General features: G+C 37.5%; 3 protein-coding genes across 4 annotated transcripts in view; 2 read left to right on the plus strand and 1 right to left on the minus strand.

Annotated features, from left to right (window-relative positions):
- The window catches only part of LOC126373965 (potassium voltage-gated channel protein Shaw-like), a 320,695-nt gene extending 309,799 nt beyond the window's left edge, over positions 1-10,896 (plus strand). For both annotated transcript variants that reach the window (XM_050020368.1, XM_050020369.1), the window contains 3 exons: positions 7,964-8,114; positions 8,806-8,910; positions 10,182-10,896. In XM_050020368.1, the coding sequence (XP_049876325.1) occupies positions 7,964-8,114; positions 8,806-8,910; positions 10,182-10,657 (732 nt within the window). In that variant the 3' untranslated portion in view covers positions 10,658-10,896. The remainder of the gene's footprint in view (positions 1-7,963; positions 8,115-8,805; positions 8,911-10,181) is intronic.
- LOC126373971 (uncharacterized) overlaps positions 1-27,924 on the minus strand; it is a 438,722-nt gene that overhangs the window by 20,690 nt on the left and 390,108 nt on the right. The window lies entirely within an intron of this gene.
- Positions 24,994-27,160, plus strand: LOC126373686 (ecdysone oxidase-like). The gene is made up of 3 exons (XM_050019919.1): positions 24,994-25,012; positions 25,148-25,281; positions 25,661-27,160. The coding sequence occupies exons 1-3, from the start codon at positions 24,994-24,996 to the stop codon at positions 27,158-27,160; spliced, it is 1,653 nt and encodes a 550-aa protein (XP_049875876.1).

Here is a 27,924-nt window from a genome sequence, read left to right on the forward strand (position 1 = left end):
AAGAGCTAAGTATTACAAACGAACTGTTTCTGAACTGTTATCCAACTGTAATTTTGCAGCAGTTACATCCCAATGTAGTATGTACCTCAGCATAATGTAAAGTTAGTAAAATATGTGTATGACAGCGGCTATTTTAGCTGAGTCTTTGAAGAGGAGGAAGTACTCGGGCCTGGCGGGGTCTTATTTTTTTGTACCATTTGCGGTTGACACGATGGGTCCTTGGGGTCCAGAAGAAAAACTATTTGTTGCGGATCTTTCAATGCGTGTTATCGGGGCTTCGCAAGGGCTGGTACTTATTTTTGTCAAAGAATAAGTCTTACAATTCAGAGAGGCAATGCCAGCCTGTTGGGCACCTTGCCTCGATGTGACGCATTGGAGGTGGTGTTTTATTTATAAGTTACTCTAGTCACTTAATCAGCTCGCGACACCAAACACTTCAGGACCCCAATACCCCCCCCGGCGTGGTCGACGACTTCCCTCAATCAGCGCTTATCACTATCGACCCACTAGGGTCGATTAACTCTTGCAAATATTTTTCCTCTCAGACGACGCCCTGAGCCGAGGTTCGCGCCCATCTGGGCACCCTCAGGCCTGTTGTCTTAAACGTTGTACCGGGTGAGAGCCTTCAGCGCTCCCCATTTGTCCGGCCAAGTAGTTAATATCAACAATAAGTCACGTCAAAAAAAAAATTGTCCATGTAACTTGTATTACGTAAAATATTAAACTAAGTAAAATCAAACTTGATTTAATCAACAAGGTCGATGTCTCCCCTGATTTAATTTTAAACCAATCTGAAATATCAGCTGAATCCAATCGGATTATCGGGAACGATTAACTAGGTTACCAATAATCGTCTCGGACATATACATGTGTGATTTATTGAAGTAGCTGTTGATTTCTCTGAAAGGGACCAAATTTATAGCCAAATTCGGTACGTGATCAGACCCCAACCGCCCTTTCGAGTTTCAATTCCGATCAGTAATTGATATTTCGGGAACCGAATTTAGATATCTACATAGGATGAATCATAATATACTACGCTTGGGGGGGGGATACATCTTTGAACCACAAGCGTCGAAGCGGTGGTGACTTGTTGTTTACTCGAAGGACGAGACGCCACAAAACCGGCATGCTCTTTTACCGTATGTCTTTTTTGTGTTTTTTTTACACTTAATCAAAGAAAATATTTAGTCTGTAATTAGGGGTACCACAAGGGATAAAATGAAATATCGACCTTACGTGTTTTCTGTGTAGATATTACAGAATGTACAACTCACATCCTTAAATACTGCATAGATATGTTTAAGTTACAACGCGGTAGTAATTCGGGCTATACAGTTGCGGATACTAGCAACAGAAATACATATGTTTAGATTAATACATGATAATAGTTTTTATGCTCGTTGAAAGTCAAACTAGTCTGTAGTTTGACTTTCGACGAGGAGATGAGCCTCCTTTTATAAATAAAACTCCGAACTATGATGGGTATCTTCTATTGTTCATCGACATACACGGATATACATATTATGGAACAGAATAAACAACACAATCGCACAATAAATTACATAAAAATCTCTGAGCGAGTTAAAAGTGCACGTGTCGCCTAGCAAGCCTGTCATCCAAAACAGCTTTTTTTTTTGTTTTGGTTTTCCCCGAAGGGTAAAGCAAAGGGAACTATGCCCATACAGCCATGTCTTACGTATTTTTTTTTCTTGATGATTAATGAAATGATGAAAGGTGATGATGATGAAACCTAAGCCCCCACCCTCGGAGTAGACTCCTACTCCGAACCCCAAACGAATTAATTCAAAAGTCCGCATAAACTTTCGAGTTATGAAGCGGCTTCTTGGCAGCAAAAATAGGCAGATACACTTTGTTCATTGAATACTCCGATATAATAACACTCGCGAATGTCTTCCGACTAACTTAATGCGATCATTAACCATAAAACACCACTTCGTATTAATTATTTAGATTATTCAATGTAGAAAGCAACTGTCCCGTTCCCGTTTCCCGCCAAAAAGCTGCGGGGGCGAAAGTACTCAAGCGTGAGTCAAATTTATTTGGCACTGGCTACAACATCATTCAGCCTTGTCATACGCCACACTCTTAGATGTGATTGGGCCACAAGTGTACACCGCCATACCCAGTGATATCAGGGATGCACCCAGCGACGCATGCTTCGGAAATAAATTAAAACATTATTTGGTTCATAAAGCCTATTATGACTTAACAGAGTTTCTCAATTACATAAAATTAAGATGACGACAATATAGCGATGTAATTTATATATATTATGATTTTATAATGTGATGTAATATTGAAATATTCTAACGTAATTATAGAATGTGTACCTACTCATGGATATATGTATTGACGTGTAATATATATTACGAATAAAGAATTGAATTGAATTTATTGATATCACGTGGTTTCCAATATTTGTGCCAGGTTAATGGTAATAGGATCGCCCCTATAACGTGGAATGGGATAAACATAGGGAGGTTTTAAGCACTAAACACCTCTATGTTATGTTTAGATACTTAACATACATACATAAACGCACGCCTATTTCCCACCGGGGTAAGCAGATACTATGGAACTCCCTTTGCTTCGATTCTGATACTTCTCTTGCTTCCTCCATATTCATCAATCGTTTCATACACGCACGCCGGTTCAGAGTAGATCGTACTGAATCTTTTCTAAGGATATCTCCAATTTGGTCAATATAGGTCCTTCTAGGTCTTCCTCTGTCAGCCCTACTGTCAACCTTCGCTTTATATACCACTTTCGTAATCCTATTATTCTTCATCCGGAATGCTTTTAGGTACTTCAATATTTCTTATTTGTGTCTTACCTTTTAAATGTACATAGTGCTTCATGGTTTTATCATCTGGCTGAGTAAACAAATAGGAATTCCCTAAACGGTACAAAGTTTTCGGTCATAAATCTATTTGTGTTCTATTTCATAAGTACTTACCTAATACTTCCCAGTACGTAAAATAAATAATTTAGGTGAAAATTTGATTAAGTTTATTTTCCAATGACGATAAATGAAGGAGAATAAATTATGATGTCAGGCAATTCCCACACGACGCGGATTTAAGCGGTCAAGTGCGAGTCGGACTCGCCCATGAAGGGTTCCGTAACAGCAAGTAACATAATATAAAAGTAAATTAGGGTTTACGATTTATGATGTATTAAAAAAAAAAAGCTACTTACAAGATCTAGTTCAAACCAATTTTCGTTGGTAGTTTGCATGCTAATCTACATCATATATTTTTTTTAGTTTTATCCTCTTCTTATTTTAGAAGTTGCAGGGGTGGGGGGACACACATTTTACCACTTTGGAAGTGTCTCTCGCGCGAACTATTTAGTTTAGAAAAAAATGATATTAGAAACCTCAAGAATACCATTTTGGAAGACCTATCCATAGATACCCTACACGTATGGGTTTGATGTAAAAATTATTTTGAGTTTCAATTCTATGTATGGGGACCCCCAAAATTTATTGGTTTTTTTTTCTATCATTGCGTAAAAGTCTTAATGTGGTTCACAGAATACACAGATTTATCAAGTTTCAACAGTTAGTATAGCCATTATAGTTTCGGAGAAAAGTGGCTGTGACATACGGACGGACGGACGGACAGACATGACGAATCTATAAGGGTTCCGTTTTTTGCCATTAGGCTACGGAACCCTAAAAACCAAGGAAACACATACTATAAATACTATCAGTACTATTTAGAGGCGGAGGACAGGAGTCCTAGTACGGCTTTGAAATAGACTACTCTAGGCGCCAGCCCACTCGCGTCAGACAGAGTACTGCGGGGCGGAAAGCAAGAGAGAAACCCACTGCCCTATTTCCCCTAAAAAACTAGCATGGAGAATGCTACACCGACAGGAGCTTAATACTTACTATTATTTATTTATTCTATAATTATACTATTGCGAAAGTATTCAGATATAGTTTTTAATAAAAAATAAAACCAACACATTGGCCTCTTCTTTTATTAATAAATCTATGGAGTAACTTTTATACTAAGTACATAAAGTTTAAGGTAAACGCTCCTATTAACGCCACCCAAAAATCGACATCGTTTACCGCCACCTTTTTTAAATTGCGGATATTTTGAATTGTGTCCGAGATAGAAAATTGATTCAAATGTCAAAAGATACATGTATTAATTGACTATGAAACGAACATACCCCTGAGCGTGGGCAACAACAGTCTAATTTGTGATTGGTCTGTAAGTGTGCAGTGTCCGCGCAAGCAACGCGCTCCATACAAGCCACTACTGAAATGCATAAGCACACAACATTTTTTTCTTAAGGTTTTGTGTCCGATGAAACATATTTTTCTTCATTTTAGTAATTATAACTACTTGTTAATACGTTTAAGAACTGAGAAAGCATGCTATATTTGATATTTGTGTTAGTTTTAAATGATTAATTTGAGTTTTAAAATGTGGCGGTGATAGAAGCATACATTTGCAGTTTGGTTACTATTACCGCCACCTATGGCGGCGATCGATATTTGTATGATATTTGTATTTTTTAATTATTTAAGGTAACATACCCAATCATTCATAATGTTATCATCTTATTTTATAGTATGGTTCATGAACTATATTAAAATCTATTAACGCCACACATTTGGTGGAATTCAAGTATCCTGTGCTGCATATAAGTTAATGTATTTTTTTAAGAAATATATGAACAAGTAGTTGAAGTAATTATGAATTTCTAATTTAAATACTTTATATATTTATTAAAATATGCTTTGAAACTGGTTATTACATACGTAGCTCTCATTTTGAATATTTATTTGTTTTCTTAAGGCTAATTTTTATGTGGCGGAAATTGAAACAGAGAAATTACATACATGTTTCTATTACCGCCACCATAGATTCCCTCTTATGATTTATAGACAGGGTGATGCATTATTCTTCGGACTGACAGATACGGACGGACAGACCGAAACGGACGGTCAGATAGAGACAGACGGACGGACAGACCGAAACGGACGGACGGACAGGGACAGACGAACGGACAGAGACAGAAGGACAGGCAGAGAAAGACGGACGGACAGAGACAGACGGATAGACAGAGACAGAAGGACAGACAGAGACAGACGGATGGACAGAGACAGACGGACGGACAGAGACAGACGGACGGACAGAGACAGACGGATGGACAGACGGACGGACAGAGACAGACGGATAGACAGAGACAGACGGACCGGCAGAGACAGACGGATAGACAGAGACAGACGGATGGACAGACGGACGGACAGAGACAGACGGATGGACAGAGACAGACGTCAATTATGTATATAAATCTATGAAACCAAAAGATTTTTCTGTAGTTTATGTCATAATTCATTTAATAAAAAAATAACAATAATAATAAAGTTTATTGAAAACTCCTCATACAGAATCATTTCGTCGACTCCCAAAATCCTGAGGGAGATTGGGAGTATACATTGTTTTAAGTTTACGCGGTTATTATCATAATTAAAGCACATAATAACGGGTTCTTACCGCGTTTAAATGGGGATATGAGACTCCCGATATTTCGACACTGTTGCAAGTGCCATGATCACGGGATGACTGTCATCCCGTATTATGTGCTTTAATGGAGATTGGGAGTTTCTATAGACAGCTATATTCCACGAAAACATCAGGCGAAAGCATGGCTCGAGACCCTCGAGCCAAGCTTACCCGACACTACACTGAAGATATCCCGGACGTCAGCCTGTACGAGATTAGGATGGCCCTCAAACAGCTCAAAAACAACAAAGCGGCAGGAGATGACAGAATCACAGCAGAACTTCTGAGAGCGGGCGGAACGCCAATACTCAAAGCCCTCCAGAGGCTCTTCAATTCCGTCATATTTCAGGGCAAAACGCAGAGGGCATAGAGCGGAAGCGAGGTGGTCCTGTTCTTCAAGAAAGGTGATAAAGCCCTACTGAAGAACTACAGACCTATCTCGCTTTTGAGCCATGTCTACAAGTTGTTTTCGAAGGTCATTACGAATCGTCTCGCTTGCAGATTTGACGACTTCCCTCCCGAACAAGCCGGTTTCCGAAAAGGCTTTAGCACCATAGACCACATCCATACGCTGCGGCAGGTTATACAAAAGACCGAAGAGTATAATCTGTCACTTTGCTTGGCGTTTGTGGACTATGAGAAAGCCTTTGATTCGATCGAGACCTGAGCGGTGTTGCAGTCTCTTCAGAGGTGCCAAGTGGACCATAGGTACATCGAAAAGCTAAGGGACCTCTACCAAAATGCCACTTTGTCAGTTCGAGTACAGAACCAGAGCTCTAATCCGATCCAACTGCAGCGAGGAGTGAGACAGGGAGATGTCATCTCTCCGAAACTGTTCACTGCTGCATTGCAGGATATTTTTAAGCTTCTGGACTGGAAAGGATTTGGCAACAACATCAACGGTGAGTACCCGACGCACCTTCGATTTGCCGATGATATAGTCCTAATGGCTGAGACCCTGGAAGAACTGAACACCATGCTCGAGCATCTCAGTAACGCATCCCAACGAGTGGGTCTTAGCATGAACATGGCAAAGACAAAAATTATGTCCAACGACCATGTCGCACCCACTCCAGTTCAGGTTGGGAACGTTACACTCGAAGTTGTAGACCAGTACATTTACCTAGGACAAATAATCCAGTTAGGTAAGTCCAACTTCGAGAAAGAGATCTCTCGTCGGATCCAACTCGGATGGGCAGCGTTCGGGAAGCTGCGGAATATCTTCTCGTCCAAAATACCAGTGTCTCAAGACGAAAGTCTTTGACCAGCGCGTGTTGCCAGTGATGACCTACGGCAGTGAGACGTGGCCGCTTACTCTGGGTCTCGTGAGGAGGCTCGGTGTCGCTCAGCGGGCAATGGAGAGAGCTATGCTCGGTATTTCCCTGCTTGATCGAATCAGAAATGAGGAGATCCGCAGGAGAACTAAAGTCACCGACATAGCTCGGAGAATTACAAAACTGAAGTGGCAGTGGGCAGGACACATAGCGAGGAGAACCGATGGCCGCTGGGGCGGAAAGGTTCTGGAGTGGCGACCACGTGTCGGACGACGCTCAGTGGGTAGGCCCGCTACAAGGTGGACCGACGATCTGGTGAAGGTGGCGGGAAGCCGCTGGATGCGGGCAGCGCAGGACCGATCGTTGTGGAGATCCTTGGGGGAGGCCTATGCCCAGCAGTGGGCGTCATACGGCTGTTGATGATGATGATTATTGAAAACAGTTCGTTTACAGTTTTTGTTGGAACGCTGTCTTTCAAACTAGGTGAACCTGTATTTTGAGAGACAGTGCCTTCCCAATTTATGTATCTATTAAGTACATTAAGTAAAAACAACTTTTTTTTAAATAAAGTATTTTATTGTACCTGAATAGTTGGTTAGATATCTCGTTGGCGGTATTCGATGCAGCAAAGGCGGTAATAGAAAGAAACCGCAATTTATGTGGCGGTAATAGAGGAAAGTGAGTTTTCGGACATAAAATTATTTTTTATCCAAAATATTCACTCAAAATTAAAAATTCTTGATGTATTTAGTAGAAGACAGTCATAACAATACAAATAAAATAAATAAGCTGCACTAGCAAATACAGAAGTACTTAATTTCTGAGAGGTAATCAGAGCATAGCTTAACCTGGCGGTAATAGGAGCGTTTACCTTATCAACATATTGACAAAAGTATCTATTTTAAAAATTTGACCTCTTTTCCATATTGAAGATATTTGCTACAGACAATAGCCCCATTTTTTTTCCCAGTAAAGAGAGTAGGTACGGTAGTACTTGGTGGTGAAGAAAACTTTCGTTTTCTATTATTTTTTATAATTTAATGAGACAATCATCTCAAAATTTAAATGATAGACGCTCTAATAGGCTAACATGTACTAGGAACATAAGCTGAAACTAACAACGCCATCTATCGGCAGGCGCGGTCAAAACTTCCAAAGAAGCGGCGTCGAGTGCTACCCGTGGAGCAACCCCGTCGGAAGCGTGAAGTAACTGCCTCCAACCGACGGGTAAACGCCGTCAAACATCCCGTGGTCCTGAAAGAACTCTCACCTGGGAGCAACAAGTTCGGTAAGTTGCGGATAGATGGAGCTGCTTTATAAGGGATGGTAATAGCAGTAACTGTGTCGTCATTTTATCATGTTTCTTTAGTGTAATAGATGGACCTTCAAACAAAAGGCTCTGGATTCGATTTCCGAGTCAATTTAAGAAAACAAGCATTTTGAACTGAATGATTGGGTTGAGTACCTGATTCTTGGTATATTATTTTAGAGGCCCCGCCTTTCAATTATTTACTACTTTTTAGTTTGGTCATGCGTGCACAATTATCGATATAGAAATAATTTCAATATTCATTATTAATTAAAAAAAATAAATAAGCGGTGAACGTGAGTATAAAGATAGCCAAGCCAAATTGAATCCAATTATCAAAAAATAGATTGAACTTTGCTTGGCTGTCAAATACATACACGTTCATCACTTGTTACGACTCGCGACCACGGTAGTATCTTGTAACAATTTCTCTTTAAAATGATTGTGTATAAACAGTTATACTAGATGTTAGGTGTGTCAATTGCACCGAATACTGAGGGGGCGAAGTGTAATTTTCCATCGCAACTTAACATTTTCATAAGTTTTGGGACAGAAAATTCCACTTGATATTAACTCAGGATCATGATCTGAATCATCTCATCCCTGTCAGTCTTCGGCATGGTGTCACTACCTACATATAACACCCATCAATTTATTTCTCAAATTCCAGGTGTAAACGGTATGAACATGATCAGCTTGGCCCTGCAAGCTCCTCCGAATCTCTTGAGGCCTCCAGCCGTCAACCCTCAACCACTCCAAGCTAGAGCACCAATTGGTAATGCTCATCTCTTGATTGTACCGCCTCCGCATTGGCTGTAAAACCGCTTTGGCTTATGGTTTAGCTCTTATAAGTATCTACAGCAAGTTTTTGTAAGAGACATTAGCTTGTGAGGTTTTGAAATATAAAATGTTATTATTAGAAGCATGTTGGTCGTGGAGAATTTTTTACAGAACTAAGTCTGGGGATAATAATAAAATATAATGTTGGTGTCACACCACATTTAGATTAAATTGTCTTAAGGGGCCTCTACGTGTTGGCTTCGGCCCCACGCACGCCTTCCAAAAGTCCGGGCCTCCATAGGCCCGAGATATGGAAACGACATACATAAAATAAGTTCAGCTGTTTACTTTTTTTGGGATACAAATCTCACAAAAAATCCAACAAATCACAGCATGAGGATTTATCCGGCCACGTTTCTGAAGAAAATATATTCTGTCCAAAATTTTCTCATCTCTGCTATTAAATAATAATATTTTATGTGAGTGAGTGAGCAATGGGATTTTTATGTCAGCCAAAATTGACTAAAGACAGAGTGTACAGAATGTAAGTAATCTCACATAAGTTTTACACAGCGCCATCTGTAAATTTTTATAAGGTAACATGACCTGGAAAATTGGTCAGTGCCAGTAACAGTCTGGCCACATAGATAGTTGTTCACGTAGAAGAAGATATACTCCCTAATGTAGATAAAGATTTTAAAGTCGCGATTGAACACATTCTGTGTTTTTCTTTCTCATTCCAGCAGAAAAAAAAATTTTGGTTTGACTTAAACTAAACTACACCGTTCATATATTAATAATTATTAGTAGTTATTACTGTTAATTAGATTTAAATAATTATATTGTTTCGCTTGTACGAATGTTTCATTGCTTTATACTTAGTCTTATATATTTGTGGATTGTTCTCGAATTGTGATAATTCTAGACCCTTTACCATAATCCTTAAAACATTATTTTTGTTAATTAAAGCACATAATAACGGGTTCTTACCGCGTTTAAATGGGGATATGAGACTCCCGATATTTCGACACTGTTGCAAGTGCCATGATCACGGGATGACTGATGAGATTGGAGTGGAGTAGGTAGATCCATAATTTTCTACGATATTTTTTAATATCGGGAGTCTCATATCCCCATTTAAACGCGGTAAGAACCCGTTATTATGTGCTTTAATTATGATAATAACCGCGTAAACTTAAAACAATGTATTATTTTTGTTAAGTTGATATAAAATAGAATCTCATTTCAAAACTTTTTCTATTCCAGTCGAAAGTCCGCTCATCAACACACAATCAGCTGCAATATCCCTGGCATCATTGCAACCACCACTAATGACCGCCCCACCTTTGCAACCACGTCCTGCAACCACAGGAGCCCTCGACCTGATGCTCCCGTTACAACCCAAGTTGCTACCCGGTTACAACCTGCAATCGTCATTTTTATCCAGCACTCTATCGACCGTCCGCCCACCCGACCTACCAGATAAGAAAGAGGAGTTCAAACCGAGCGTTGAAATAATCGTCGAAAAGAGAGAGTCGATTTCCGAATGTTCGACTTTAAAGAACAGTGACATAGATAGAGACGTTCCAATAGATTTGAATTTAGAAAGTGAAAACCATAATGTTGTTGAATGTGATGACAATTGTTCGAAAGATGAAATTAATTCGAACACGATAGATGCCAAAGATACGAGTTTAGTCGATGGTTCAAATGATAATAGTCCAAATAATAATTCGAATTGAATTTTCGTTGTTCGATGTATAGTTGTAAGATATCGAGAATTTTCTAATTGTGAAACCCCAAATTAGTGTTACCGATAATGTCTCCCACTAGAATTACTTATTGTAGTTATCGAATTAAAATTCCTCTAAAAATTCTAGTCATTAAAATAACTATTGATTATTTATAGATTCTTTTCATATTTGTTAAGCGTTGAAAAGGAATTTATTTTATGTATAAAACTTGCGATGCCAAAATTAATATAAACCTTGTTACCTTTCCAATATAAAATCTTGTTATTATAATGATAAATAACACTTACAGTTATTTATAAAAATAACGTTGATTATTTTATTGTATTTAACGAATTTAAATAATGATATATTGAGCTACACGCAATACTTATTCTAATTATAATAAAATAGAAAGAACAACCTATAGGTACCGTTACGTATCAATAGTTATGAGTATAGTACATGTTCTATAAACATTCAACTGTTGGGAACCCCCCCGAAAAAGGCCAAATTAAAGTAATTCATAAATTATTCTAGGAAAGCAATATTGCTATTTGACTTTTTACACACATACATACATAGGATCACGCGTATTTCCCATTGGCGTTGCCATAGACTTTACTTATTACCAGTAAAACGTTTTTTTGTCACCTTTAGATCTGTTTATTCTGTAAGTAATTAGAATTTTATAATTTATTCTTGGACTAGGAAACAATATACGCGACTCTGGTTGCGCCTCCATGGTGTCCTCGTGACAGAGGGTCTTAATCATTTTTAATACTTAGCACTGACTTCATGATGTATTACAAATTTCATTTCATTTTTGTCCTAGAAAACTACCCAATTATTATTATCAAATTGCTTTTCGATTTTTTGTGAATTGCTTCAATGAGGCCTATTGAGGTCCTCGGTCTTCCATCATTAATCAGAACATATTATCTTTCACGCTACTCCATTCATTGGTGAAGAATAAAAACTATGTCAACATATACATGATTTAAAAAAATCAATTACTTCAATGATATCAGAAACGATATAAATTTTTGAATAATAAATTAGAATTAAATGAAGGAAAACATAATTGATACGACCAAAGTTAGAGTAGACAGTAAAGTTAATAATAGAGTGAAAAACGTAAAAAAATGATTTGTAAAATATAATAAAAGAAAGACAAGACAGTGATTAAATTGTAAATGTCACAAATAATAATATAAATAATATAAACAAATGCACAATTTATTTAAATACAATTATATATTATATTATATTTGAATATATTATTTGTGAAATATGAACACATTTTCAAATGATTGTTTTTCAAAATTTATTTTAATTTGGATTCATATAAGTATAATTAAAAACAACAAAAAAAACATTTGAATTGTATTTTGTAAGTTACTAATGTAATTTACTTAAGTGCATTTTAAAATAATGTTTTAAATTTGCATTATGACATAATAATAAAAAAAAACTGTTAGCCCCTATTACAAAGCAATAATAAAAAGCACTTGGCGATACTTAATTTCAATAACTACATTTTTTAAACTCCTTTCACTCACATTTCTGAGTTCCTTTTTTAAAATTCGTATTTCGTTTACCAAAAATAAAAATCTATAATGCTTAAATTATACCTAATTACCTACCAATAAAAAGCTGTTCAATATAATTAATAATTGTAGGTGTAAAAAGATTATATTTGGAAACTTACACGAAATGTGCCAAAATGTTATGTTGTAAATTGTAGATATGACACATGATGGTAGAAAAGATATTAGGATATAGAAAAGATGGCTGTTTAAATATAGAATGTTTGTTATAAAGCTTTTGTCGCGATTTGGTTTTAAGCTTCCGTGCCCTCAACTTCCAAATACGAAAATCTAAATAAGAACATAATTTATTTTCAATGTATTTAGGATAGTTTTTATTTTTTATATTTATGAAGCAACGACCTGTGTTAAGGATAGTTACAAATTTACAATATGTGACCTTTGTGATTTGACTAGTTTCACTTTTGGTCGAATTGCAGTAGTTTGAGAAGCTCGGTGGCGCAGCGGTAAACGCGCCCGGTCTGCGATTGTTGAAGTTAAGCAACTTTCGCAAAGGCCGGTTATAGGATGGGTGACCACAAAAAAAAGTTTTCATCTCGAAAGATGATCCGTGCTTCGGAAGGCACGTTAAGCCGTTGGTCCCGGCTGCATTAGCAGTCGTTAATAACCACCAATCCGCACTGGGCCCGCGTGGTGGTTTAAGGCCCGATCTCCCTATCCATCCATAGGGAAGGCCCGTGCCCCAGCAGTGGGGACGTTAATGGGCTGGTTATGGTGATGAGTTTTGTAAGGCGATTCTCACACGACACGTATTTTGTAGCGGTTCGTGCGGAGAGGCGTTGTTCGTGTGTTAGGCATCAGCGGATTACATACAAGTCAATCCGACCTTAACGACTGCTTCACACCAATTGCGTCGGTGCGCGGTATCGCGTGAGAATCGCTTATTACTATTTAGCTAAGCGGACCCAGTGAAATCTGGATTAAATAAAAAGATGACTCTACCATTGACTTAAAATTCACCTACTTCCACATCGGGAAAAGAAAGAGAATCATCATTTACCAGTAATATTGTTTATATTTCACTAATATAGATACACTGTTCTGCAAAACCAAGTAGTACACTTTTAAAATTATAATAAATTTATAAGAACTTTCGAAATAAAAAGAACTCGAAATCTTGTTTATTTATTTATTTGTACACAATAAAACAGACACAAGAAACATACAAAGAAAACAGATAGTACAGGTAAGCTTATCTCTAAACAAATAGATTTCTTCCAGCTGACCTACGTGACAAGAGAGACATTCAACGTATAATATTATATAGATAGACATACATATTCTTACTACTGTATAGTTTAATAGTTAAAAAGGAAGCTGATAAAATCTCTTACTTTTATAAGTACATTAAAAAACAAATGTAATAGTGTAGTTTTGCAGGTCAGTGTAGATCATAATGTTGAAGAGGACACAAGGGTGTTAGTGACATCGTAACGAAAACTTAGAGGGATGATTCAGACCATGATTCTGAGTTGATATCAAGTGGAATTTTCCATCGCAAAAGTATGAAGCTTAAATTAATTTAAAAAGCACTAAAATTTTCATGGATATTCCGACAGGAAATTCCACTTGATATCAACTCAAAATCATGGTTTGAATCATCCCCCTCAGTATTCGTTACGGTGTCACTGAAACCCGTACCTATTTGTATGGCTACCTGATGTACTTGTAATGGGTGTAAGTGACATGGTAACGAATACTGAGAGGAATGTTTGAGCTTATTACTCTGAGTTAATATCAAGTAGAATTTCCTATGGCAAAAGAAAATAATTTAAAAAAATCATGAATTTTGCGACGGAAAATTCCACTTGACATCAACTCAGAATCATGGTCTGAATCATCCCCCTCAATATACGTTACGATGTTACTAACACCCTGTATATGAATTATAATGTGTACTTATATATATTAGTTAATGTTTTCTATAATGAAATCATAAGCAGCTTGAAGGTGGATAATGGTTATATTATCCTTCACTGTCACTCAAGCAGAAAAATAAGAAGTTGCTATCATAACAAACATTCTATATTATTTAGGAATATAATCTTCGTAAATTTTAATTCTAAATTATAAAAGATGTGTTACCCCATCTAAAATGTCACGTCTCTTCAAAATGAATTAACTTAGATTTTAGCATATTTTTCTAATGTTACAATTTTTCATTGGTTTTTGTGCGGTCTGTGTGAATTTGCTAGATTTTCTTTATTGTTTACTAATGAGATAATTTTTACTTAAGCCTTTTGACTCTTATACATTCGTATATAAAGTCACGCGCGTAATTCCTACATTAATAATATTTTCTAACGAGATTTATTATTAATAGGAGCTCGGTGGCACAGCGGTAAACGCGCTCGGTCTGCGATTGTTGAAGTTATGCAACTTTCGCAAAGGCCGGTCATAGGATGGGTGACCACAAAAAAAGTTTTTCATCTCGAGCTCCTCCGTGCTTCGGAAGGCACTTTAAGCCGTTGGTCCCGGCTGCATTAGCAGTCGTTAATAACCATCAATCCGCACTGGGCCCGCGTGATGGTTTAAGGCCCGATCTCCCTATCCATCCATAGGGAAGGCCCGTGCCCCAGCAGTGGGGACGTTAATGGGCTGATGATGATGAATAATAGTGGTTGTGACATGGCATGTGGCGGATCACATAGTTCCGCACAAATCACATAGATGACGCTTATCGAGGTCTGAAACGCGCTAACAAAGTTGTTCCAGCGCGACGCACATAATATGCATGTTGTGGTCAGATCTTACAATTAATTATTTCATGATGTGCTCGATCATTGAACAATGATATTCTATTTCATAAAAGGGTGAATATCAAAATGTGCCAAGTTTGGTGGCGAACTTTCATAATTATAATTATTATTTTTTCGTGAAAAATTGGGTTCCGACATGAAAAAGGACAGTTCTAGCTACGAGGAACAAGTTACGTCGTAGAAATCAAATATCCTTTATCATGTCGGAACCCAATTTTCACGAAAAAATAATATGAAAGTTTGCCACCAAACTTGACTTTTTGATATTCACCCAAAATAGAATATCATTCGTTGGCCACATCACGATGTAGTTTGCCCAAATCATTGAACACAACAAAATGCATGATTACTTCAAGATATGGCCAAATGTTGGCAATCATATCGTAATTTTTTTATTACTTACTGTTATTATTTATACTTATCGTCATTTTCAACATTCTAAACAAATCTAGTCAAAACTCTGAAGAATAACAAGAAAAAAAAGAAAGCTAGCAGTTGCACACCGACCAGTAACATTTAAATGTACTACATATTTGATTGTTTTAATAAACCAAGGTCAATGAATTTGTGGGGTTTTATTTCATAACAAATGAGGGATTACTAATATTAATTATCACATATATTATTTTATATATTATTTATTATTTATTTGAGTATTTCTATTTCTAAAATAATAATTATTTTTTATTATTATTTTTTTCTTTTAAAATAAGACTTAAGTATTTTATCTATCTATCTATTTTAGTGTCCTGTAATTTTAGCATTTAGCTGGCATTATGTCAACCTTGATAACAGTCTATAATAAAGAGTAAAATCAACTCTGTAGTACGTATCGTCACGATCCCTTTTACCACAGGATCCGTTTACCAAATCTGAAGATTTAACAGGCCCGGTTTTTTACAGAAGCGACTGCCTGTCTGACCTTCCAACCGGAGAAGGGAAAACCAGCCCAATACAGGTTAGGTCACATACTAATGTGGGTTTTCTCACGATGTTTTCCTTCACCGCTGAGCACGTGATAATTATTTATAATAAAAATTCGTCAATCATTGATTAGGCCTCTTCTATTAGAACCTGCGACCTCGAAGTAACTGGGCTACCACGGAAATCTATGGTAATATAAAGTAATACGCTTGTATATGCAGTTGGAAATTAAAACTATATACTTATCTACTTGACTGTTTTCAAACAGAATGCTTAGTACACTTAAATAATTAAATAAGTCTTCCATTGTTTTAATGGCTCCTAGCGTAAAGGGAAGTACATAGTGCGCAGTGCAATGCATATTAAATTTAATAAAGGTGTGCACATAGTCTCCGTGGTCTAACAACCTCCGTGGTCTAGTGCGCTAGGCTCACGATCTGGAGGACCGGGTTCGATTCCCGATGGGGACATTGTCGAAATCACTTTGTGAGACTGTCCTTTGCTTGGTAAGGGCTTTTCAGGCTTGACTTTTTTGATTTTCTGAAAAAGTAAGATGATTCCGTGCTTCGGAGGGCACGTTAAGCCGTTGGTCCCGGCTATTAGCCGTAAAAACACGTCCTCCAACCCGAATTGGTGAAGCGTGATGAAGTATGCTTCATACCCCCTCCGGTTGATTGAGGGGAGGCCTGTGCACAGCAGTGGGACGTATATAGGCTGTTTATGTACGTATGTGCACATAATACCTATGTTTATGTATGTTATTACCTAAACAGTGTGCTCACGTGCTTTCGCCGTACGCGGAAGTTCACCGTGACGATAGGCTACATCAGCCATCTTCGGGCGCATCAGCGTCGTGACGACTAGGAGTCGAAGTGTTGGAGTTTTATCTGAGGACGTCCACCACGACCTTATGATCATTCTAATAAACATCCTCCTATGCTTTTTGTAATTGTTTTGTAAAAAAAATTAAGTCATGTTACCGTCTTGTCTTAGTGTGTGGCGTCCTTTTATAATAAACAATTTCTATTCTATTGTATTTTAAGTGGTCGCCATGGCGATACGGCTCACTAATCTCGTTGGTTTAACAGAAAGCTCGGTGAGAAGTGGATACTTTGTTCATCTTGCGACTGATCTACTTCTGACTGTCCCAACTGGGGTATAGCCTATAAAAATATAAAAAACTTCGGCGAAAAAAAACATAAAACTCGTATCTTTCCAGGTATGCGGCAAAACACTGGCGTTTATACCCGACTGCCAAAGAAGGAGAGTAATGTTTTAAAATTCTGGACCATCTATGGTCTATGATCACCTGTCACCATGTCTTACGCCTTTTTGTCAAAAGTAGCTGCAAGATGATTGAGAAGGGAATGTTAGGTTGCTTTGGATACGTAGAGCGGATGAAGAATAATAGGATTACGAAAGCAATATTTACGAAGGTTGATGGTAGGGCTGGCAGAGGAAGACCTAGAAGGACGTACATTGAGCAAATTGGAGATGATCTTACATAGGGTTCAGTACGATCTACTCTGAACCGGCGTGTGTGTATGAAACGATTGATGAATGTGGAGGAAGCAAGAGAAGTGTGTCAAGATCGAAACAAATGGAATTCCATAGCCTCTGCTTACGCTGGTGGGAAAAAGGCTTGAGTTTATGTATGTCGCTGCAAGTTCAAAAAGTTGTAGTCTCATTACTTTTGGCCCTGCTCACCCCATTAGGAGTTCAATAGTATAATTCCAATTTCCCTAAAGTCACGCCAATCGAATGTACTTAAACTGCACCCCAACTCCACTTTCGCAGATAGATTGCAATCCAAAAGCAGTCTGCAATAGCTTTCAACGGTTATTTGTTTCTTTCCTTTTTGCTTTCTTTTTTTTTATCCTTACTCTCTTTCTTTCTGAAAGCAATAGTATGAACGTCCCCCAATTTACGGTCGGTGGAACAAAATGTACTGCTAATGAGACCCGCAAGGGAACCAATTAACGGCCTCACTATACGATAAGGTTTAAGCATGGATTCCGTACACGTACAGGCTTTCAGGTAAGTGAGGAAAAAGTTTACGTACCTCTTATACAGGATGTAAGTGACATCGTAACGAATATTGAAGGAGATGATTCAGATCATGATTCTGAGTTAATATCAAGTGGAATTTGTCGTCGCAAAATTAATGTTTTTTTAAAATTATTTTCAATTCCTTTGCAGTTGGAAAATTCCACTTGATATTGACTCAGAATAATGAGCTTAATCATCTCTCTCAGTATTCGTTACGATGTCAGTTACACCCCGTACAAGTACGTACAGGTAACCATACAAGTAGGTATGGGTGTTAGTGACAACGAGTTAATATCAAGTGGAATTTCCTGTCGGAAAATTCATGACTTTTTTGTATTTTTTAAAATTATTTTCAGGTCCATACTTTGCGACGGAAAATTCCACTTGATATCAACTCAGAATCATGATTTGAATGATCCCTCAAAGTTTTCGTTACGATGTCACTAACACCCTGTATATTTATTTATTGGATCACTTACAGCTATACACATTATACCATTTAGTTAAGACACAGGCCCTGATTCCTGTAGACACCTTCTCATTTTCCTTTAAGTTATACCTGTCATTTTCTCATCCGCCGAAAAGGAAAGGAACCTGACAACCCCCCCTCCTACCCCGCCCCCGTAACCTGAAGATTTGACAGCTCCGGTTTTTTAACAGAAGCGACTGTCTGTCTGGCGTTCCAACCTGCGAAGGGAAAATCAGTCTAATACAGGTTAAGTCACATTTCTCGGGAATGTGGGTTTCTTAACGATCTTTGCCGAGGTTTTTCTTGCAGCTTCTCTTCCCCGGCTATACAGGTTGTGAGAAGCTGCAGCAGTTTTAGGCGGATGAGACGTTCGTTATGTAAAAATTGACGATTCAAAGTGTAACTATGTTACCTACTGAATAAAGATATTTTTGAATTTTGAATCTTTTTATCACGTGAATTCGAAAACATGTTCCACACTTTCGTTTAAGCTTGTGCTGAATTCGACCTGCGACCTCAAAGTGAGAGGCAAGTTTCTACCAACTGTGCTACCACGGGTACCTATCTACTTTTAGCGTCAAAATGGCGAGACCAAAGTTTAACGTTATACACGTTACTCGTATAAATCTTTTGAATGAGAATGGGACCAGATATTATAGTTAAGGTATCAAATAGTATACTATATAAATTATCTAACAATATGCAATTTAAACTTTAAGCCATAGGCTACTTGACAACCTAGTCAAATGAGATACTTTTTACGAATTTGTATGGAAATACAAATACTCAAAAAAAGAAAAAAAACTCGGGAAAACTCTCCGATTACGTTATCAATAAAAGCGGTCAATCGTCGTACTCATTGTTACTTAATTCATAAAACAAAAACAAAAATAATTTGAAAAGTAAAATTAGATTGATTTTTGATCATCTTAAACTGGCTTCTATTTCTAGATTAGCTTTTATAATTTATCTTTGACCCAGTGAAATACCCTATTGGTCCCGCCATTTTGATGCTAATATCATCATCATCATCAGCCGTACGACGCCCACTGCTGGGCATAGGCCTCCCCCAAGGATCTCCACGACGTTCGGTCCTGCGCTGCCCGCATCCAGCTCTGTCATTGTTAATATCTATAATGTAATAATTAACACTCTGTAAGTCCAACCAAGTTACTAGTTATATTGGAGGGAGTAGAATATTGGGTTTTAGAGTTAATCTCGGACGATGTGTGAATTAATTTCGGACTTCAAATACTAAACGAGACAAGGTTAATTCGTATTCGGACGGATATTTGCATCTAGTTAGCATATGGGTCAGACTGGTTTACGTAAAAGATTATCCTGTCAAATTAATTAGTGTATTGGGAGAGACAAGTTCTTAATGAGTCAATAACGACCACGGTCTCCGTGTTCCAGAGGTTGAATGTTGGGCTCACGATTCCGAGACCCCGAGTTTGAATCCCGGTGAGAGTTTGACGAGGATATCACAGGTTGATCGCTTGATTATCCGAAACTGAAGATGATCTGTGCTTCGGAAGGGACCTAAAGCAGTTGGTCCCGGTAACTATTTACTGATGTAAGTAAGAAGTCGTTACATGAGTCATGTGAGGGACCTTTGGAGGCTCAATAATAACCCTGACACCAGGGTTGACGAGGTCGGTAATCCGTCTCACAACCCACACGACAAGATGAAAATATATTTAACACGTAAAAACGATTGTTTCTCTTCGAACTTGGCTCAACCACTACACGTGTCCCGACATAGTGAGTCAATTTGGGACTTAATTATATTAGATGTTAGTAACCTAACATTATTGCTATGAATTTAACATCAGACAGATTCGTTTATTTCTAAAATATTTAAGGCTTTTAATAAAGGCGCTGCGCTGTGATGGACGATGTATCAAAGTCAGTACTAAGCCTGCTTGATACTTTGAGAAATATGAATGTTCTAGGAAAATTGGCGAAGCTACGAGATTACGAGGTAAGTTCATAACTATATTGCGACGAGATACCAAGCAGGAACAATATTATAAAAAGCAGTACTAACAACACATAAATATAAATTAAGAATGATAATAATACCTAAATATGTTATACATATCTTATATAACACACTTAGGTAACAAAATTATTACACATTTCAAATATACAACACAATCTAAAATATATCAATAAAGATATATAAGTATAATTTTATAATATTGATTATATAATTTTTATATATTTAAGATTATATTGTATATTATCGTGTATTGATTTAATATATATTATAATAATTTTGTTACCTAACTTTTTCTTAACAAATTGGATTGGAGTAGTTAGAAGTACATCCATCCACACCTCAGTGAGCTTTCTATTGACGTGATAGCTAAAATGCAATGTTACTTCTAGTATGGGTTGTAAGATCACCAACCTCATCAACCCTGGTTGAGGTTACTATTGAGCCGCCAAAGACCTCTGTCATGGCCCATGTAACGACTATTATAGTTACTTAAGTAAGTAGTAGTTTTTACTTAACTTTTTTTTGACGTTACTTATTGTAGATATGCTGCAAATGGAACTCGGTGGCGCAGCGGTAAACGCGCTTTGTCTGCGATTGTTAAAGTTAAGCCGGCAAAGGCCGGTCATAGGATGGGTGCCGACAAAAAAGTTTTCACCTCGAGCTCCTCCGTGCTTCGGAAGGCACGTTAAGCCGTTGGTCCCGGCTGCATTAGCAGTCGTTAATAACCATCAATCCGCACTGGGCCCGCGTGATGGTTTAAAGCCCGACCTCCCTATCCATCCATAGGGAAGGCCCGTGCCCCAGCAGTGGGGACGTTAATGGGCTAATGATGATAATGATGATGCTGCAAATGGCATTAACTACTTAACCGGACAAATGGGGAGCGCTGAGGGCTTGTACCTGGTATAAAATTTAAAACAACAGACCTGAGAGTGCCCGGTTGAGCGCGAACATCGGCTCAGAGATCGTCTGAGAGGGTACTATTTAAAAGAAGTAATTGACTAGTGAGTCGATAGTGATAAGCACTGAAAGAGTGATATCGTCAACCACGCCGGCGGAATCGGGGTTCTGTAGTATTTGGCTATGGCTAGAGTAATCGGGTCATCGGGGTCGTGTATTACGTCTTCCGATCGCCAATACTTTTCAGTACCGTCCCTAAACGGGAATATACTTACTTGCTTTATATCAAGCATAGATAATGTTACAATTCCTTGTTAGGGTCATTTACATTAATAAACACTTAAGACGGCGGATGCATTCACACTTGAATAAATATCTTAACTGCTGAAAAAAGTAAATATTTGCGATAACATACCTAATTACTGGATAAAAAAAGTATAATTTTACTTATCGTGCTGTTAATTATGTATGTACACATTAGTGTTACTGTGATCATCGGTGTGACAGAAGTGCTTAGGCTTTTTTCGTGTGTATTTTTCAAGTGAGTTTTTGCATATTTGCCTTGAAAGGATATCACTATTTTCCCAAGACTCGCGCACCAGGTAGGTGCCGTACCAGCATACAGAAGTTGGATTCAACTGAGGGGCAGATAGCTAAAATTAAAAATATTGCTCACCTACACATAACACATCCCGAAAAATTTTTTTTTTTTTTCAAAGTTCCTTTATTGTTCACCATAAGGTTCATCATATCCATCTTTGGACTTCGTATCAACAGTGGCTGCAAGTTGTCTTTGATTACTTGTGGCTCTGCCCACCCCATTAGGGATTACGGGCGTGAGTTTATGTATGTATGTCCTTTATTGTATTATTACAAGTCTTCAGATTTGTCCGGCCATTTAGTTAATGCTATCTGCGGCAAATCTACAATAAGTCACGTCAAAAAAAAGTTAAGTAAAAACTACTACTTACTTAAGTAAGTATAACAGTCGTTGCATGGGCCATGACAGGTTTTGGCAACTCAATAGTAACCTCAACCAAGGTTAATGAGGTTGGTGATCTTACAACCTCAGCACAGCACTACCAAAAGGCAACACTGGCAGGATCGACATGCAATGTGGGTGTTTCAATAAAACGTCTGATTCGATATCTGTGCGCAAGTATATTGAATCTGCATTATACATCAAGGCTCGACTTACATGTGTGGGCCTATCATAAAACATGGCCAATCAAGATCTGCCTGGGCAAAATGTGCCGGTATTTAGTGATATGGCCTATTACGAGGGCTGATTGATAAGTATCCGAAATGAAAATGATAACTTCTAATATTATACACAAAAATGATTTATTTTTCAATATAGCTTCCTTCTACCTCTACACACTTATTCCAGCGCTTCTCTAAAGCTTTTATACCATTTTGGTAGAAGATCCTGTGCAACTCCTCAAAATAGCCGTCTACGGTGGCAATGACTTCATTATTTGAAGAAAATCTTTGGCCACCTAGCCACTTTTTTAAATTTGAGAAAAGATGGAAGTCGCACGGAGCCAGGTCTAGCGAGTAAGGTGGATACGGCAGCAATTCATAGCTTAATTCTTCGATTTTAGCGTTTGCTACAGCGCAGGTGTGAACAAGTGCGTTGTCTTGGTGGAGCAGTATTTTTTTCTTCGCTAAATGAGGTCGCTTCCTTTGAATTTCTTCATTCAATCTTTACAGCAAGTTTGTGTAGTATTGTCCATTAATTGTCCTACCCTTTTCAAGATAATCCACGTAAATTACACCTCGCACATCCCAAAAGACAGTAGCCATCACCTTTCAAGCCGATAATGTTGATTTTGCCTTCTCAGGCGCAGGTTCACCGCTCTTAGTCCACTGTTTAGACTGTTCTTTTGTTTCAGGTGTATAATGATGAATCCATGTTTAATCAACGGTTACATATCGCCGCAAAAATTCAACAGGATCATGTTTATACAGCTCTAGACACTTTAAGGAATCATCCACTCTCCGCTATCTTTGGTCTGCAGTCAGCAAACGCGGCACTCATCGCGCGCAAAACTTTTTCATATCCAAATGTTCATGTAAAATATTAAAAACTCGTTCCGATGATATCCCTACCATTATGGCTATCTCTCGTAATTTCAATCGTCGATCGTTTAGAACAATTTTTTAAATTTTTCGTATCATACTTCATTTGTGACCTCATTTGGACGTCCGGCTCTATGGGCGTCTTCACAGCTCTTTCTGCCCCGTTTAAAATCGGTTACCCAGGTGTGAACTGTGCTCATCGCAGGAGAAGAGTCACTTAATACGGCATCCAGCTTGGCTTTAATCTGACTTGCTATTTTTCCCTTCAAAACGTAGAACTTAATAACGGCCCGAACTTCATTTTTTTTTCATTTTTCAAACGTAATTATCAAATAAAAATCAATCGTCTCATAAAAGTAGACTTTTTGGCGCCAATGAAATAAAATTTTGCATGTAAGCTTACTAGAGATGTAAAAATAGAACGGTATATATTTTATTCCATTTTAGTTTTAAAAAGTCTTTCATTTCGGGTACTTATCAATCAGCCCTCGTATATCATAATGTGCCCAACTTAAAGTTGGCAGATCGATTGAGAGCAACGTATTTGTCGATTTTCCTTACAGTCACTTGGCCACACTGAGATATGACTGGGCGTATCGTAATTGTAGTTCCGTTTCACGACGCTAGTGGCGCTGTTTGCGCTGTCTATGAGTGACAAACTGTATGGGCGTCTAAAGTCATTAATTTAAAACGATGTTTGCCAATTTATGTCTTCGAAGTGAATACTTCTAAGAGAGTGCCGCATAGGATAAAATTCTAAATATAAAAGACTCAAGCGGCACATAAAAACTGTTATGAAAAATTTTATGCCATATCAGAACGCGACAGAAAATTTCGTAAATTACTTTTTTAACTGTTGGTTAATGTTTCTCAAAACTAAAAACATGGCTTCGTATAGATGAAATTGCTCCATAATATTAATATTTATTCCCCCTATTTCAGGTAAGATGAATCTCACTACAGTCGCGAACAATGTATTGGCTGTTCAAAATTCATTTAAAATATTAGCCACATTGCAACTAACAGCGTATCTTTGGCCGGAGAATTATCAAATCCCAAGTAAGCATGATAATTTTTAGTATCCTGTTTTTTTGAATCTATTTTCTAAAGAATACAAACGAATGCTAATTTATTTATTTTTTAATTTAGAAATAAAAAATAAGGAATCATCTAAAATCAGTCTCATTTTACTTATCAACCTATTTTTGAATTTTATTCAATGAGTACGACATTTGATCGCCTTTATTGATGACGTAACAAGACAGTATTTCCATTCAAACTCCAAACAAACTTTTGTATTGACGTTTCGTAAAAAGTATCTGATTTGACTAGGTTGTCAATTAGCCTATTTATTATTATATTTAACGTATATCAGAATTTGAATTTAGAACTAGGTACTTTATTGTTGTTTTTTTCACGCGAGAACCCACGAACTCACGATTTGGAGATCCGTAATCGACCCCCATGGGGACGCTGCCTAAAATCAATTTGGGAGGCTACTATTTACTTAAGTAAGTGTATAGTCTTCGTTTGGTTGTTTGGTAGGAAGCATGTGCCCAACAGCGGAAAGTACACAGGATATTATTATGGCAGGATATTGTTATATATTTTTAATGTGATTCAAGTGCAACAGTTTTTGTATTGTTTTGTATTGTATTGTATTATCTTCATTCTGTATTGTTAAAGTTGTCATTTTCTTCTCAGCGTGTCCCGTTGAATACGACTTCATAGTGGTAGGCGGTGGATCAGCGGGTTGCGTAGTAGCCAGTAGACTAGCTGAGGCCAAGTTCGATGTCTTACTTATAGAAGCTGGAGGCGATCCACCTATAGAAACCACGGTAAGACGATTATGGACTGAACTAAACATAACATCATGTTTGTATACCCGAAGTCAGATGCAGAGATGTATAGTACACATTCCTAAATCCCTTGTTATAGAGAGGCTATTAACATTGCCATTAATAATAATTACAATAATTGATATAGAATGAATAATTAGGTAATAATATAAAAAAGACACAAAAAGACCAGATATCCACCACAGGCTTCATCAAAAATAAAATTATTAACAGTCAGTGCAATCCACAGAAGCAAAGAACAAACCTTATCAGCAACAAGCTTCGTCAACATTACTCCAACCCCGAATCATTTCTGGCTCAAACGTACCCATCAAAGTTATTAATGAAATTTCAAAATACCTACACATCTTTTTCTCAGTTTCCAGGGTTATATCCAATGCTCCTGAAATCCCACGTTGATTGGAAATATAAAGAAGAAAACAATAAAAATTGGCAATGCCACAAAAGTCCTCTTGTGATGAGCCGAGGCAAAATGCTTGGTGGCACTGGTAGTATGAATGGCATGATATATGTAAGAGGAAACCCACAAGACTTCGATTCATGGGCGAAAATAGTCAATGATACCACTTGGAACTACGAAGGAGTCCTGCCATTCTTCAAAAAGAGCGAAACATTGCTCGACCTCGAAGTTTTAAATTCCAAAAATGGAATCTTTCACGGTACGAAAGGTCCGATGAAAGTAACGAGGCAACCTCATAAAGAGGTTGAGAAATACTTAGACGCTTTCGAAGAAATGGGTCATAGGATCATTTTAGATGCAAATGGAAGAAAATCTATGGGCTTTACCGAGCCTATGCTCAATATTGCTTATAATACGCGACAAAGTAGTGCTCGTGCCTTTATATCACCTATGAAGAATAACCCTAGACTCAACGTCTTGAAGAACACTCAAGCAACAAAAATAATCTTTGATGATTGCAATAGAGCCATTGGTGTTGAAGCTGTTACAGATAATAATGAAACTTACACTTTTAAATCACGAAAAGAAGTAATATTATCTGCTGGAGTATTTGACAGTCCAAAGCTGCTCATGCTATCTGGAATCGGACCTAAAAAGCAATTAGAATCTTTGGGTATTGAGGTCAGGTCCGACTTGCCAGTTGGAGAAAATCTTCACGATCACCTTGGTGTTTTTATTACCTATAGTATGGACAAATCCCTTGACCCACCAGTGCCAGAGCAACTGATTACAGATTTCCCAGGTTATATGGTAGTAGGATATTTATCGTTAAACAAATCTCAAAGTTTCCCAGATTACCAAACTTTTAGTTTTCGCTTAGCAAACGACAATCTAGGTTCAGTGTCTTTTTGTTCTGTTATTTACGACTTCAAAGATGATATTTGTAAACAATTTGATGAGATTAGCCAGAACAGAACTATGTTTATGACCGCATTGGTGGCTTTGCACGTGAAATCTAGGGGTTACGTGCGGCTAAGTAGTGACAATCCTAAAGACCAACCGAAGATTTCGTTGCAAATGTTTTTAGAAGAAGAAGATGTAGATAGAGCGGCTTCATACATTGAAGATTTCATTCGCGTTGGTAAAACAGGTGTTTTTAAAAACATCGACGCACAATTGCTGGAACCAGACCTTCCTGGATGTGAGGGCATACCTAAAAGTACAAGAGACTACTGGCGGTGTTACGTCCGATGTATGTGGGTGACAGAATATCATTACGTGGGAACATGTGCCTTAGGGACCGTTGTGGACTCGCGTTTAAGAGTCATTGGTGTAGAAGGACTAAGAGTTGCAGATTCTAGTGTTATACCAATAAACACTAGTGGAAATACCAACGCTCCCACCGTGATGATTGGAGAAAAGGCTGCGCATATGATAATTGAAGATAATAGAAATTAAATTCTTATAACACAGTAAAGTTTTATTATTATTATTTGGTTCATAAAGCCTCATGACTTAAGTTTCTCAATAATATAAAATTAGGATGACGACTATACAAGGTGTTAGTGACATCGTAACGAATACTGAGGGGGATGATTCAGACCATGATTCTGAGTTGATATCAAGTGGAATTTTCCGTCGCAAAATTCATGATGTTTTTTTAGTTTTTTAAAATTATTTTCAATTCTATACTTTTGCGATGAAAAATTCCACTAGATATTAACTCAGAATAATCAGCTGTTTCATCCCCCGCAGTATTCGTTACGATCACACTTACACCCCACACAAGTACATACTGTACCCATACAAGTAGGTATGGGTGTTAGTGACACCGTAACGAATACTGAGGGGGATGATTCAGACCATGATTCTGAGTTGATATCAAGTGGAATTTTCAGTCGGAAAATTCATGAAAATTTTTGTTTTTCCTTTTATTATTTTCTGTTCCATATTTTTGCGACGGAAAATTCCACTTCATATGATCATGGTCTGAATCATCCCTCAAAGTTTTCGTTACGACGTCACTAACACCCTGTATAGCGATGTAATTTATATTATGATTTTATAATGTGATGTAATATTGAAGTATTGTAACGTAATTATTATAGAATGTGTACCTTACTCATGAAAATATTTGTTGACGTCTAATATTTATTATGAATAAAGAATTGAATTGAATTGAAAATCTTTAAAACAATTTGAATTAATACTGTGTCTGGTTC

The sequence above is a fragment of the Pectinophora gossypiella genome, chromosome 16 (assembly GCF_024362695.1).
Source record: "Pectinophora gossypiella chromosome 16, ilPecGoss1.1, whole genome shotgun sequence".
Taxonomy (NCBI): domain Eukaryota; kingdom Metazoa; phylum Arthropoda; class Insecta; order Lepidoptera; family Gelechiidae; genus Pectinophora; species Pectinophora gossypiella.

Bases quoted from the DNA above. Each gene is read 5' to 3' on its own strand.
- LOC126373686 (XM_050019919.1), top strand. The intron at 25,282-25,660 runs GTAAGACGATTA...TCTTTTTCTCAG, and splicing joins ATCCACCTATAGAAACCACG to TTTCCAGGGTTATATCCAAT.